Source organism: Pleuronectes platessa, chromosome 2 (assembly GCF_947347685.1).
Source record: "Pleuronectes platessa chromosome 2, fPlePla1.1, whole genome shotgun sequence".
NCBI classification, from domain to species: domain Eukaryota; kingdom Metazoa; phylum Chordata; class Actinopteri; order Pleuronectiformes; family Pleuronectidae; genus Pleuronectes; species Pleuronectes platessa.
In genome coordinates this window covers 15,503,293-15,516,721 of record NC_070627.1, presented here as the reverse complement: position 1 = coordinate 15,516,721, position 13,429 = coordinate 15,503,293, and the positions used below count along the sequence as shown (strand labels likewise).

General features: G+C 42.8%; 4 protein-coding genes across 4 annotated transcripts in view; 2 read left to right on the top strand and 2 right to left on the bottom strand.

The window, feature by feature from the left end:
• The window catches only part of LOC128425379 (40S ribosomal protein S26), a 178,121-nt gene that overhangs the window by 153,157 nt on the left and 11,535 nt on the right, over nucleotides 1–13,429 (bottom strand). The gene's annotated exons all lie outside the window — the stretch shown is intronic.
• rft1 (RFT1 homolog) lies at nucleotides 204–4,356 on the top strand. The gene is made up of 10 exons (XM_053411871.1): nucleotides 204–454; nucleotides 543–628; nucleotides 738–860; nucleotides 1,406–1,697; nucleotides 1,776–1,910; nucleotides 2,013–2,273; nucleotides 2,353–2,497; nucleotides 3,319–3,424; nucleotides 3,506–3,755; nucleotides 3,866–4,356. Exons 1-10 carry the CDS (start codon nucleotides 392–394, stop codon nucleotides 4,028–4,030), a joined length of 1,626 nt encoding a protein of 541 aa, XP_053267846.1. The 5' UTR covers nucleotides 204–391; the 3' UTR covers nucleotides 4,031–4,356.
• Nucleotides 5,528–6,779, top strand: mustn1a (musculoskeletal, embryonic nuclear protein 1a). The gene is made up of 3 exons (XM_053412001.1): nucleotides 5,528–5,809; nucleotides 5,901–6,030; nucleotides 6,335–6,779. Exons 1-3 carry the CDS (start codon nucleotides 5,801–5,803, stop codon nucleotides 6,430–6,432), a joined length of 237 nt encoding a protein of 78 aa, XP_053267976.1. The 5' UTR covers nucleotides 5,528–5,800; the 3' UTR covers nucleotides 6,433–6,779.
• On the bottom strand, nucleotides 7,263–13,384 carry ruvbl1 (RuvB-like AAA ATPase 1). Its single transcript, XM_053411881.1, has 11 exons — nucleotides 13,091–13,384; nucleotides 11,830–11,916; nucleotides 11,600–11,732; nucleotides 10,515–10,666; nucleotides 10,043–10,132; nucleotides 9,256–9,405; nucleotides 9,080–9,143; nucleotides 8,348–8,546; nucleotides 8,146–8,248; nucleotides 7,976–8,067; nucleotides 7,263–7,607 (listed from the first exon to the last, which is right to left on the bottom strand). Exons 1-11 carry the CDS (start codon nucleotides 13,229–13,231, stop codon nucleotides 7,448–7,450), a joined length of 1,371 nt encoding a protein of 456 aa, XP_053267856.1. The 5' UTR covers nucleotides 13,232–13,384; the 3' UTR covers nucleotides 7,263–7,447.

Sequence of the window (13,429 nt, the reverse complement as noted above, 5' to 3'; positions counted from 1 at the left end):
GCAACGCTTCAAAATGCATGTGCTCGGGCCCGCTCAGTGCTGCTCTGCAGTCCTAGAAATTATATTTCCAATTATCATCACTGAGTCTCCTCATTTCTAATTATTATTATTATTAGTTAATCTTATCAGCAGGATGACTGCGACCTCTAGCGGCTTCACGCAGGACAGCCATAACGCTCTGTGACGTCAGCTCGTAACGTGGCTCCATTCAGTGTGTACGGAAGTGGAAGCACTGCTGTCACACTGTTGTTGGAAGAAGATGAAGAAGAAGAGTTTTAAAGTAGAATGAGACAGTTTTCTCAGTTTTTCTCCATGATGATTTTACTTCGTAGAACGCAGCGGCCATCTTGTCTGATTAACTCTCTGTTATAGTCACAGTAGAAAGTCCACGATGAGCTCTGAGGACGTGCTGAAGAACGCGTCGCGGCTGGCGTCTTACAATGTGTTGCTACAGGTACATGGAGCCCGAGCTGCAGCCCCGTGCTGACACAGCTCTGTCAGGTAATGGCTGACGTTGTCTTCTCTCGTTCCTTCGGTCTCAGGTTATGTTCCGTGTGCTCACCTTCCTGCTGAACGCGTTCACCCTGCGCTTCGTGTCTAAAGAGCTGATCGGGGTCGTTAATGTCAGGTGACGAGAAACCAGACAAGAAGCACAGCCACATTTCACTGCCTCCGCGGTTCTAACGTGTGTGTGTGTGCGTGTGCGCGTGCATGTGTGTGTGTGTGTGTGTGTGTAGGCTGACACTGCTGTACTCCACATTAGTGTTTCTGTCCAGAGAAGCCTTCAGGAGAGCATGTCTGAGTGGAGGATCAGGGACCAACCACAGCTGGAGACAAGTGATCAACCTGCTGTGGCTGACGTGAGTTCAGTTTATAAAGCATCTTACAAAAACTAAACCCTACACTTATCCTTATCCCTGCAAGAATAAAGTTGGAATATTGCAAGAATGAAGTTGGAACATTATGATAATAACGTTGGACCATTATGAGAACTATTGTCCGTTATCAGAAGCATCAGGTCTTTGAAAAGAAGACGAAACACGCACGTATTCTATTGGAGGAAATTGTCTTTTAACTGGAGGACCAAATACTGAATGAGAAGTGGTCGAAGAATGAGTCTATCGTTTGTTACATCTGTGGGATATTCACTGAGGTTTCATAGTATCTCAAGAAACAATCCGGTTATTCATCACGGTGTTGGATCCAGAAGGAATGGAACTCAGGGGAGCGCAGGTTTTTGTGCTTTTCCTAAATGTTCCTATAATGACTTTTTGTTTTCACTCACTCCACCAAACCAGATGTCATGGAATGATCATTAATGCATTCCTTTGTTATGGACGTTGATTCATCTTGTGTATTCAGCTTGGATGTTTGTCTGTGTCTCTTGTCCTCTGTCACCGCTCAGGCTGCCGCTCGGTGTGCTATGGGCCTCCCTGCTGGTCTGTGTGTGGCTCTGGCTCCTGGAGGTCCCAGATCCCCAGACCGTCCCGTACTACGGCCCTGCTGTGGTGCTGTTTGCCCTGTCAGGCGTGCAGGAGCTGCTGGCTGAGCCGCTCTGGGTCCTGGCCCAGGCTCACATGTTTGTCCGCCTGAAGGTGGTCGCCGAGAGTTTAGCGATGATCGCTAAGTGCAGCGTAACCGTGGCGCTGGTGGTGTCGGCCCCTGAATGGGGGCTTTTCATCTTCTCTGCTGCTCATGTAAGAAATCAGCTGAAGTTTCTCTCATCATTACAGTCAATTGGTCTTTCACGTGTAATCATTTGAATCTTTTGTCAGTTGGTGTACACAGGATTCCTGGTGCTGTGCTATGGGGTTTACTTCATTCGTTTCCTGGGCTCTAAAGAAGCAGAGAAAAGCAGTTTTCCTTTGAGCTGTGTCGGAGATCTCTTGCCCTGTAGAGCAGAGGGAGAGGTAGTTTATCACCCACAGTCAAAAGAATCCTCAAATTGAAACAGATTTTCAAAAGTGTCCAGCTGCTCTTTTGGTCATAACAGACTGATTATGTTTTTGCAGGCGCTGGTTGACTGGACTCTCGCCCGGCTCACCTGGAGCTTCTTCAAACAGTCCTTCCTGAAGCAGATCCTGACGGAGGGCGAGCGCTACGTCATGACCTTTTTAAACGTCCTCAGCTTCGGTGACCAGGGTGTTTATGATATCGTCAACAATCTGGGCTCCATGGTGGCTCGCTTCATCTTCTTGCCCATCGAGGAGAGCTTCTACATCTTCTTTGCCAAAGTGCTGGAGAGGGGTCGTGACGTCAGAAGTCAGAAACAGGTTGGAATTTTGGAAATAAACAAAGGTATCTTCGCCTGAGAAACTGGTTGTCAAATTTGTCTCCATCTTGCCTCCTCAGGAAGACATTGCCATAGCAGCAGATGTCCTGGAGTGTCTGCTGAAGCTGGTGTTGGTGATCGGTCTGATTATCACAGTGTTTGGCTACGCATTCTCTCACTTGGCTCTGGACATTTATGGTGGCTCTTTGCTGAGCAGTGGAGCAGGTCAGTGAACTAACACTGTGATCCCAGGAGAAACCCAGATATTATGGAAATGCATTCACTTGAGAAAAATTAATTCTGCTCTGTTTTTCTGAATTAACTGGATAGTTCAAATTCCTTGTAGTTCCCATCTGAACAATTCCTGAGGCAAGGCCAACTAACTAACAACAATGCCATCTATATTTGTTATAGAAACAAGCATCTTTCAATGTCGAAAACCAAGGTGGGGATTTGTATGACATGAGGAGGTTTACATCCCCTTAAAGTGATAATGTGTAGAATTTAGTGACATCTAGTGGCGGAGTGTCATGTTGCAGCTGAATAACCCTCGACTCACCCTCCCCTTCCATATATGATAGAGAACCTGTGGTAGCCTTCAGTTGTCATTAAAACTCAAAAGGTGCTTAGTTTGTACAGCTTGGACGAGTGTAAAAAACATGGCGACCTCCATAGAGAGGACCTGCTCCAGATGTTCTCTGCTGTCGTCCCCCACAACCCTACTCCGGACAATCTGCTCTCTTCATCTAGAGGAACACTCACAAATAATATTCACAATATGGCGAAAATCCCTCCATGTGTTGTTGAGCTATAGTGAGCGCGCACACACACACACACACTACGTCTACAATATTTTGGCCGCTTTGCACAAGACGCTCTTTGGACAAGGACTTTGAGCTCTGTCTTTATTTTAGAAAAACAATGCAGAATTCTTTTTTTTATCTGAAGTGGATGCAATAACCTTCCGTATGCTACAACCCACAACAAGATATGAAGCTCTATATTGTTTGATATCCTAAATGGTCTCATATGTAACTTTGTTGAAGGGCCTACTTTGCTGCGGTGCTACAGCTCCTACGTCCTCCTGCTGGCTGTGAACGGCATAACAGAGTGTTTTGTATTTGCTGCCATGAGCCAAAAAGAGGTTGACAAGTAAGACTCTCAAAATACACAGAGATACAGGCGTCACAGAGTTTATCACCTGTCGGTTAACACAGTTTGTTTTGTTCTCAGGTACAACCTGGTGATGCTGGCTCTGTCTGTGTCTTTCCTCCTCTTGTCCTACTGGCTGACCTGGTGGGCCGGCGCTGTCGGATTCATACTTGCAAACTGCCTCAACATGGGCCTCCGCATCTTACACAGCCTGCTTTACATACACCGCTACTTCCAGTCCAGTCAGTGGAAACCACTGCGAGGCCTCCTGCCCTCCCCGCTCCTGCTGCTGGTGCTGGCAGTCAGTGGAGGTGTCACATCAGTTTCTGAGGTACAAGAGCAACGTGCTTATTTAGTTGCTTTCTTTTTTAAAATGTTCCTGTAAAACCGGATCCGATATCAGTGGCCCTAACTTGAGCTTCTCTTCCTCTCTGGTTCCAGAGTGTTTTCTGCTGTGACAGCGGCTGGTTACTGAGGATGGTCCACATTGGAGTCGGTGCAGTGAGTCTCCTCTGTGTGGTTGTAGCTGTTCTTCTCACGGAGAGTCGGATGATTCAGTTTGTGAGGACTCAGCTGTTTCCCCAGTACCGAAAAAAACACTTGTAAACTTGAGTGAAAATGGAAGGAAACGTCTGCACCGATACAAACAGCGGATCAAAAGCTACTAACTGACATTGACCGGTTGTGTGAATGAAACCCAACCGGGAAACGGACCTCTTTGTGTGTGAGTGAGATATTTTCTCTGCAACATTCCTGTGTCGTATGAAGGAACCTGACGTGACTGTTTCAGGATCTATTTAAGCAGATGAACGTTTTTTTCTGAAAATGTGAATTTGTTACAGGGATAGTTTGTCCCAACCAAACATAACTGGGGAATGTTTTTCATAATTTCAATGTTATAATTAAACAGTATGAAATTTTGCGACACCAAATGACGACCATTTGTCATATTTTATTTCACTATTTTAAAGGTTCCTGTTGTTATTTAGGTAAATTTCAGGTTTCAATAAAATCGGACTAAATTACGTGACACAGCACAAGACAATACATCTTCTCTAAAATCAGGGTTTCCACAGGGTCTCAAAATTTATATTCAGAATTTTAGGCCTTAAAAAGTCTAAATATTTTACGCACTTGGTCATAAATTTTTGTAGGTAGGTTTTAATTAGGTTAACGTTAATTTTATGCTACTTGCATTGTGAGTCATATAGAAATGTTTTGGCAGCCTGCGTAGTTTGTAAAGACTATGTTGTAGCTCTCAAATATACAGATATACCTATTTTGTAATGAATCTACAAACAAGACCAACATGGAGTCTATAAAGGCCTTGGTCATAGTCTATCTCAGTTCACTTGGCTTGGCTGTGGGAAAGACTATGGATAGTGTCACTGAGACAAAGTGGCGTTTCAAGGGTACTTCTATCTTAACTGCTTCACTGTATCTTCAATTATGGGGAACTGTAACTAATTCTAGGACTCAGATATTCCTTCATATCTGTCAAACTTGACAAAGACTTAAAAAGTCTTATGTCAAGTGATAAATTGATAAATATTTGATAAATAAGGACTTCATAAAAACTTAATTCATTCCAACACTATTATTATTTCCTTTGCCTCGTAAATGTTAATTTTCCTGGTAAAAAATGTCCCTTTTATATTAATATTGTCACACAGGAACACAATTTGTGATGCACAGGTTTAACCCAATGTTTGAGATTTACTTTTAAGTCTATGAGAACCTGACTGGTTTTACTGTGACCACTTTACTGACATGTTGCTGAGAAACACTGGTTATTTGTTGTTCTTTCCTCAGTTGTGTTTGTCCCTACGGGCGAATCATTACATAATTATAGGAAAGAAGCAGGAAAGCATGGGAGCGGCTTTATTTTAAGGAAATTCTTTCCCACCCTCTGCTCTTTTAAGGAAGTTTTAGGAAAAAGTAATTTCTTTTAAACATTGAGTCCTGGTTAAGTCGCTTTCAGGTCACCAGTGCAATTAGAAAGTGGTTTGACAGCAGGAGGGTGGACGAGGATACACAGACAGAGACGTGACGTTGTTGCATCCCTGGGATGTTCTCGGGGGTGGGCCGGGGGGGGGATGTGTGCTGCCACCACTCTCAGCAGTGAGCTTGTCATTTTCTAATGTAGCAGCGGGGGAGACAGCAAAGCAGGACAAAAAGCAGAGAGAATGAGAAGGGGAAGGACCCTGAACAGTCGTTACGTCATTTGTTAGTGTTAGGAACAGATTTAATGTCCTCTGGAGAATCTCTTCCTGGTTGTGTGTGTATATGCCAGCTGGACGTACAGGAGGAAAATAGCAACGGCTGACACAGGAGAGGAACCTTACTTCACAGGATATTTTCACCTTCTCAACCATCATGTCTCAGGTAAGTCACTGTTTGAGGAGATAACTCCTTGTGGATTTGATGCAGAAATTGACATGGAAATCTCTGATGTGTTCTCGACTTGTTTCTCCAGCCAGGACAGGAAGAGGATGAACAAATGCAGCGTCCTGAAGTGAGTGAAGACGATCTGAGTGAGGCAAAGGGCAAACTGGGCAGTGGAGGGCCAGCAAAGAGCAAGACGTTTGAAGTAATGGAGGAGTGCGGTGAGGACACACACACACAAATAATTTGACACTACTCTTGTAGATGGATGCCAAAGGAAACTCTAACTTATATCATGCATGGTTGAGCTTTAGGCTTAATTCTTGTCAGTGTGTTTGTGTGTGGGGCATCGCTCATGATGTTTCCACTCCATATACAGAGACCACACTCTGTCTCACGCTGTGGGATGAGAAATGAAGTGTGTGTGTTTAGAAAGAGCATATCCTCACTCGGACTCAACCGCTCTCTCTCTCTGCCTCATCAACACTGAGGTATGATGATTGTTTATTTCTCTCTCCTTCACAGCCAAAGTGGGAAAAGCAGCTCCCTCTGTGTTCAGTGGCGCGAGGTCCGGAGCAGAGACGGTTTTGAACACACGTTCAGCTCGACCGGTCAGAAAGTAGCTGAGGAACTTTCTGACCATGAGATGACAACACCTGTTCCATGTTAGGGGGGGGTTTGGTTTAAGTTGATTTACAGCTGTATTTACACTTCAGTCTGTGAACAGTACTGTTAAAATATATTTTTAGTGGCCTGGCTTTGGTCATCTTTGTCCTGCTTGTGTTTTGGCTCTTAACTGGTTTCTCCAGGTTTCAACAAGTTCAACTTTAAGACTTTTCAAAACCATAATGAATGAAATTTAAGATTTGTGTAGTGTGTGACAGATATGAAGGAATATCTCAGAATAATTTACATTTTGCTGTTATGAAGAGTAGGTGAAGTAGCTAAATAAATTCATACTCCCCATTGATCAGTGTTAATATTTTGTGTTTCTCAAAATTATTCCCACAACCAACTGCTCAAGAAAACTAGAGATTAGAAAAACAAAGGTCTTGTTTGTAGTTTCATTAGTTTGCTCATATCTGTCACGTTGAAAAAGAACTACAACACATAATCAACACCTATATGTATTTAATAACTCAAACATAATTGCAACATATTTAAGACTTTAGGGCTGAAATTCATTGGATTTTAGACCTTGTAAGACCCTGCAGAAACCCTGACTTAAACAGTTTTGTTGTAGAATGTTCAACTAATTTCTATAAATATATAATTTCTTAATTTTATTTATTTATTATTTTTTGTGGTTTCCTCTGTTTTTCACCTAGTGTATAAAAGCATAGGATAATAAGACAGCACCTGCAATGTGCTTTATTGTTATTGATCCGTTTGAACATTCATTAATACAGATAAAAAAGGTACCAATCAAAGTAAATCTGAAAGAGAGTCAATGTGTGTTTTTACTTTTTATTCAAAAAATGTTTCCATCAACAAACAATGGATAAAATGTATTAGAACAGAACTAATGTTACAACAGTTAATGAAACGTGGAGATCGATGGGAAATCCAAAAATAAAGTGAACAATGATAGAACCAGCTCTGTGTTGAAGGAGGACAAAAAGAAGAGGAAATCCAGTTTTATTTCATGAACTTGTGATGTTGGTCTTGGAGGATTTTGGCGGAGGACTTGGCGTCGTAGAACAGCTCGTTGATCTCCTCCACCTGCTCCCTCTCCACGCTCTCTTTCCCCTGAACACGGCCCAGCAGACTGGCTGGTGTCAGCAGCTGCACAGCGTACCTGCAGGGAAACACACTCAGTATGTTCAGCTCCTGAAATGATCATACGTGTACTGCACATTAACCACTTCAACCTCGGTGACACTGGTGAGTTACAAATCACAGGGTAATGTACAAAGCATATGTTTTTCTCCCTTTGTTAATAAATGGGGATAAATGTTTTGAGACAAAACTTTTCCTATGAGGAAAACAACAGAAATTAAACATTTCACCGGTTGATGAATTATTCAAATATATATATATATATATATATATATCAAATTTTCCATTATTCCTCAGAGAATAATTGATGGATCTTGATGAAAAATTATCTGTCATGTTTAAGGTACTTTCTTCACTGACACACACAGACAACATGTCGGTCTGTACCTGAGCGTGGTCTTTGTGCCGATCTCTGCCAGGTGTGAAAGTGCTTCCTCACTAATGGTGATGCCCTCAGTCTGCGCACGGATCTTGACAATCTACAAACCACAGAAGCATTAGTGACACACGCACAGACATGACATCACACGTGGAGAAACTCTGACTCTAAAACTCACCTGCTTCAACTCCTGTGGTGTGTACAGCATGGTGCGGATTATCATGACTCTGTCCAGTAAGTCCAGAGGGATCCCATGTGGAGAGCTGATGTCCTCTGTCCCTCTGGTGGACAACACGTGGTTGTTAATACTACAAATCTAACATCTTAGTAAACTTCTCTTTTCTCATCTCCTGTTGAAGGTTGATTTCCTATCATCTTACCTGATTAAACAGTTTCCCCTGTTCGACGCGAAAACAACTATGGGCGCGATGGTGCTCTCGAGCGCCCGATGGAGGTAGGTGAAGCATTCGATGTCCAGCATGTGAACCTCGTCCACGAACAGCACACCAGGTACGAGCTCAGCTACGCCCTGGTCAATGTAGCGATTCACCACCTTGTTGATCTCAGTACGCAGCTTATCTAAAATACAGGCAAATAGATAGAAGAGCATTCATTTTAAAAAAAAAACAAAAAAAAAAGAGGCAATCAGAGCACATACCCCCACCATGGCAATACAATTCTACACATTGTTGTCAAGTTGAAATATCAAAGAAAAAATAAAAATGGTCCGATAACATTATACATTTAATACCTTCTCCAAGGAGGTCATGTTTTTAATTTATGTTTTACTTGTCACTTAGCAGGATTATGCAAAAACTAGTCAATCGATTTTCATGTAATGTTGTGAAGGGGCGGGACATTACCCAAGGAAGAACCCATTACTTTTTAGTGTGGATCCAGGGTTTTTATTCACTTTTCTTAACATTGTGAGAAGTGGCTCTTTTCCATATGTTCCAATGGATCTTTATGGTAAAGAATAAATTGGTCTTAAAATAAAGAAATGTAATGGTTTTATCCTCGGCCCCGTCTCTCATTCTCGCTCAGTGGAAATTGCTTAATTAGTTTGTGTGATCCTGCCAACCATTGTTTGTAACTAATGTTTTTTTTCCTACCTGTGATTTCTGTCTTTTTTGGCTTCATCAGCTGTCCCATCATGGAGAGAATGTCCTGTCCTCCCTTTGATCGAGTAATGAACAATTATTTTCAAGATGTAGAGGGATAACTCAGTGGGAAATAAACAGCTGCACTGATTTTAACTTGGCGCTACACAACATTAGTGTGTATGTACCTGGGGTCGGGCATTTGCGATGTCCAGGTCGTGCAGAGTCACGTCTTGGACTATCTCCTTCTTTTTGTGGACGTCACCTTTGGGCAGCGGCACGTACTCCTCTGCCTCCAGATCAAACTCTGTCGCAAATGTGTCACAACGACCTTGTCTCTGCGAAGACAAGAGGGCAATAGCCAAGTATGTTATTAATTTAAAATGAAACAAACTACCCACTGTTTAACAGCAGTGAAACAAAGACAACACACGAGAGGAGGGAGAGCAGGTGTACGAGTGAACCTGGTGCCAGGCCAGCACGGAGAGCCTGCTGAGGGATGAAAGGGTTTTGAGGCGGCGGGTCATGAGATGCTGTCATCAGTAACAAATGTGTCGCCCTGTCCGCCTCCTCCGGCCTCTGACGAGAGCCGACCTGCGCCCCCCCCTCCCCCTCAGCCCACCTGCACTGATTAAAAGAACCGTCATCGCAGCCTGTCAACATAGCCCACAAGCACCGCCGCTGGTAAAGGGGCATTGTGGGAGATGATGAGATAGAGGGGGCATGAGGGGCCGTAGGAATGAGAGACGCTAATTTCAGAGCACAGCCGAAAATGCAACAGAGCTTTCATGCAGAACTGAGAGATGAGAGAACGGGGCCGTGAAGGACAGAAGAGGACAGGCAGGACAGAAATCCCTCAACCATGGCATAACCAAGACTTTCAAGACTTTAGTGAAATATTTAATTTATTAACTAAAATTTATGATAAAAAAAACAACTGTGCGATAGTACCAAGTGGAAGTGATAGAGTGATACCTTGACAGCTCCACTGTTTGATTCAATGTAGATGACGTCTCCAACTTCCACACGCTCTTTCTGTAGACTCTCATAAATACTAGGATCCAGCTGAGGAAATAGGACAAAAGACTTTAAGGCACTTACAGATCCTCATCTTGATCATCAACAAAAAAAAACAGAGCTAGAAATCCGCTGTTATACTCATTGTGTGATAATGCACAGGCTAATCAAACAATTGGTAGAGAAACAAGACTAAACAGGGATAAACAAAAGTAGTTGTTGGGACACACAAGAGGAAGAAGAGAGAATGTGTTTTTGCACCTAGATTATTTGATTTAATGTAAAAAAAAAAACATGGTTACCGTTTTTTACATAATTATATTTTTACTACACTGTGAAAATAAACAAGGTAGATCAAGGTGCTTTACAAGCAGCAGTTAAACCTGCCCTAATGAAGAAGATTAAAAAAAAAAAAAATTCTCAATCTGACCTTGAGCTGCTTTGTGCCTTTGCCCGTCTTCAGACCGATGATGACGTGGCTGATGGTTTTCCCGTAGCCGCCCATGGGATTCTCAGTCTCACAGGGGCTCAGCTCCGTCACCTCCCCCTCATATACCTCCTTGGTCTCTTTGATACGCAGTCCTGAGGGCGGGCGACATTACAGTCACACACACAAGCAGTGTACCGAGTGAGAACTCAATCGGGCCTTTATATTCCTGTGTCAACTAAGCCGCCACATCCCTCTGTCTATTTTATTAAAAGGGAGAGAACATGCGTGCACGTGCCCATGAAATTTCTGGGCATCGTTCTGTGTAACACGATCACATTCTATCCTCTTTCGAGCAGCCCGAGTATGAGCAGCATGCAGGTGGACCGTCGTTTGTGGTGGTTCGACAAGGTGATGACAACCTTCAAATGAAAGCCACTCCGCCTGCAGATCGTGTTCAAGGGGAGGAGTGAAGGTGCTGATGACCACGTCTTCCTCTGGCTAAGCTCCATTTCCTCTCCTGCGACAGGTGCCATCAGGAAACCCCTTTCCTTGCTTCTCAAATCCACTATAGTGTTGCCTTCCTGCTCATGAGGATGGTGCGAGCAGGACACAACTTCCTGCTCAATGACTTCTCTTCAGAGACTTAGCTGAACACATTAGGATGTTTTATGCTCAAAAGATGCAAGAGCCAAAGAAATTCAGATGAAGCTAACGTGCTAAATCTTATTCTGCCAATAGAACATAAAAAGGAGAACATTTATTTGTGTTGTTTTTCATAGACATTGTACCCATAACACTTTTCATGGATACTAGAAAAAGAAAGGGTCTCATTAGGAAACAATACGATTGTCACTTTCTATATCTCTGATTCCTTTTGTTTTATCATTTGCCCTCTCTTGTTGCAATTTGGTATCATGTCAACTACCAGTAATTCAAAATGGTACCTAGTAGACAAGCTTAATAGAACCAAAAACTCAAATGAATCAGGGCCCATTTAAAAAAAGTATCAAGCTCAGTTATAGTGAATTGTTTGGGGACTAGGAATCAAAATGTGCTATCAAATTGATTAGCTACGCAACACTCACCAATGGCCCTCCTGAAGTTTTCCATCAGCACTTCTGTTTTCTTAATTTCAAATGAGTAGACCTCACTGCCGACCATAGGACAGAAGGGCACCTTGTTTCCCAGGTCCTGCGCTATAGCTAGGGCCAGAGCAGTCTGAAGAGAGGAGAGGAAGAACATTTATTTAAAAAGGCACAATCAGAGGCACAAATAGAGGCTTTTACCGCTGTCCTGTTAGTTAATCAACACTTACCTTTCCTGTGCCGGGTGGGCCCGCCAGTAACACTGCCCGTCCTGCCATCTTTTTTGAGCGAATGAGGTCAACAATGATGCCACAAGCCTGGGGAGGGACACAACAATTGTATTGCTATTAAATATTGACATATTGTCACAGAGGTCATAAGGAACTTATGTTAATTCAAGTAGCTGAGGAAGACTGGAAACAGTGGTGGGATACGTAACCTCTCGTGCATACGTAACTGAGCTGAATACTATGTTGTGAAAAATGGATTCAAAGCAAGTTTCTATCGTGATTTTATTAATAAACAGTAGGTACGGGAACTTGAACACAGCTATTAACAAATCCACTATGATTTGTGGATCGCTATTAGAACTGTGGAATATAATGTCAGGGTTGGGGCTGACCTGGTTGACCACGACATTGTGGCAGCCAGGCATGTCAAGGAAACTAGGGCTGCAACTTATAAATACTTTCATTACTGATTAACCAAATTATATTTGGGGATGAAGGATTTTGGTTGATTTGAATGATTAAACGTTTCACTAACCTTTAATTAGTGAGAATATGCACATCGGTTTTTAGGATTATTGCTATAAATGTTACATAATAATTATCAAAATAGTTTCTATGCCGGCTACTTTTCTGCTGTTGTATTAATCAATTTATTTACAAATTATTTCAGCTCTGGTGAAGTTATCTATAAGCTTGACAAAGTAAATTTCAATGCCTTGACGACTTAAGCAAACCCTGGCCAATATTTACATGTCAAGTATTGACAAAGAAGAAACACTAAATGTAATCTCTTTTTTAAATATATATGATTTAGTATAGGATTTTAGATGATTGTTAATTTGGCCCTTTTCCCTTTGGAAAGTACACATTAACTAGTTGTAAGAGAAAAAAAAATAACATTCTTATATTCCCATGTTTAAATGAAATGACAACTGGTGTATTTGTTTGAAAACAGATCCATTGGTCTAAGTTTTAGCCTCTAAACCAGACTGCTCCACATTCAGAAATCCAGTATATACCGTGCATTGGTAAACACTGAATAGAAGTGATTGTATTTCGGGGTGAACTTTTCCTTTAACTCACCTGCTGAGGTCGGCCTCAGCAGGAAACAGCGACACCCCTGTGCTAACTAAGCTAGCATGCTGTAGCATCGTACCCCCTGAATGGAGCTAGAACTTCCACGTAAAATCCGCATCACCTCATTACGACATTTCTGAAACAGTACAAGAGTAGCGCGGCTGCATTGAAAGATGGACCGTACCTCTCGTGCAGCCTCCTGGCCGACCAGACCACACGAGGTCGGTTTAGCATTCCCGGCCTCGTCTAGCCCGAGTCCTTTGACATGGCTGTGGGAGGCGATCCGCTGAGTCTTCGTGGTGCTCTTCACCTCCTCGATCTTCATTGTGGTGTCACTTGTTCAAAGCTGTGGTGTTATAAATGCAACACGGGGTGAGAGTGGGTGAAATGCTCGTGTGTATCAGGTCACGTCTCACAGCAGCAACTCGGCGCCGAAACTCAAAACACAGGGAAGTCGGTTTCCATGTGGGGTTACTAGGGAACGTAAACGGAAGTGATACCCCGATGCACCGCCCACTTGGAC

What these genes read in the sequence shown, in the direction of transcription:
- rft1 (XM_053411871.1), top strand. Translation starts at nt 392, where the DNA reads ATGAGCTCTGAGGACGTGCTGAAGAACGCGTCGCGGCTGGCGTCTTAC. An exon ending in ATCAACCTGCTGTGGCTGAC is followed by an intron (nt 861 to 1,405) that starts GTGAGTTCAGTT and finishes GTCACCGCTCAG; the next exon opens with GCTGCCGCTCGGTGTGCTAT. An exon ending in CCTGTAGAGCAGAGGGAGAG is followed by an intron (nt 1,911 to 2,012) that starts GTAGTTTATCAC and finishes ATGTTTTTGCAG; the next exon opens with GCGCTGGTTGACTGGACTCT.
- mustn1a (XM_053412001.1), top strand. An exon ending in TGAAGTAATGGAGGAGTGCG is followed by an intron (nt 6,031 to 6,334) that starts GTGAGGACACAC and finishes TCTCCTTCACAG; the next exon opens with CCAAAGTGGGAAAAGCAGCT.
- ruvbl1 (XM_053411881.1), bottom strand. Translation starts at nt 13,231, where the DNA reads ATGAAGATCGAGGAGGTGAAGAGCACCACGAAGACTCAGCGGATCGCC. An exon ending in AAACTTCAGGAGGGCCATTG is followed by an intron (nt 10,667 to 11,599) that starts GTGAGTGTTGCG and finishes GCCCGCCCTCAG; the next exon opens with GACTGCGTATCAAAGAGACC. An exon ending in GGCACAAAGACCACGCTCAG is followed by an intron (nt 7,608 to 7,975) that starts GTACAGACCGAC and finishes GTTTCCCTGCAG; the next exon opens with GTACGCTGTGCAGCTGCTGA.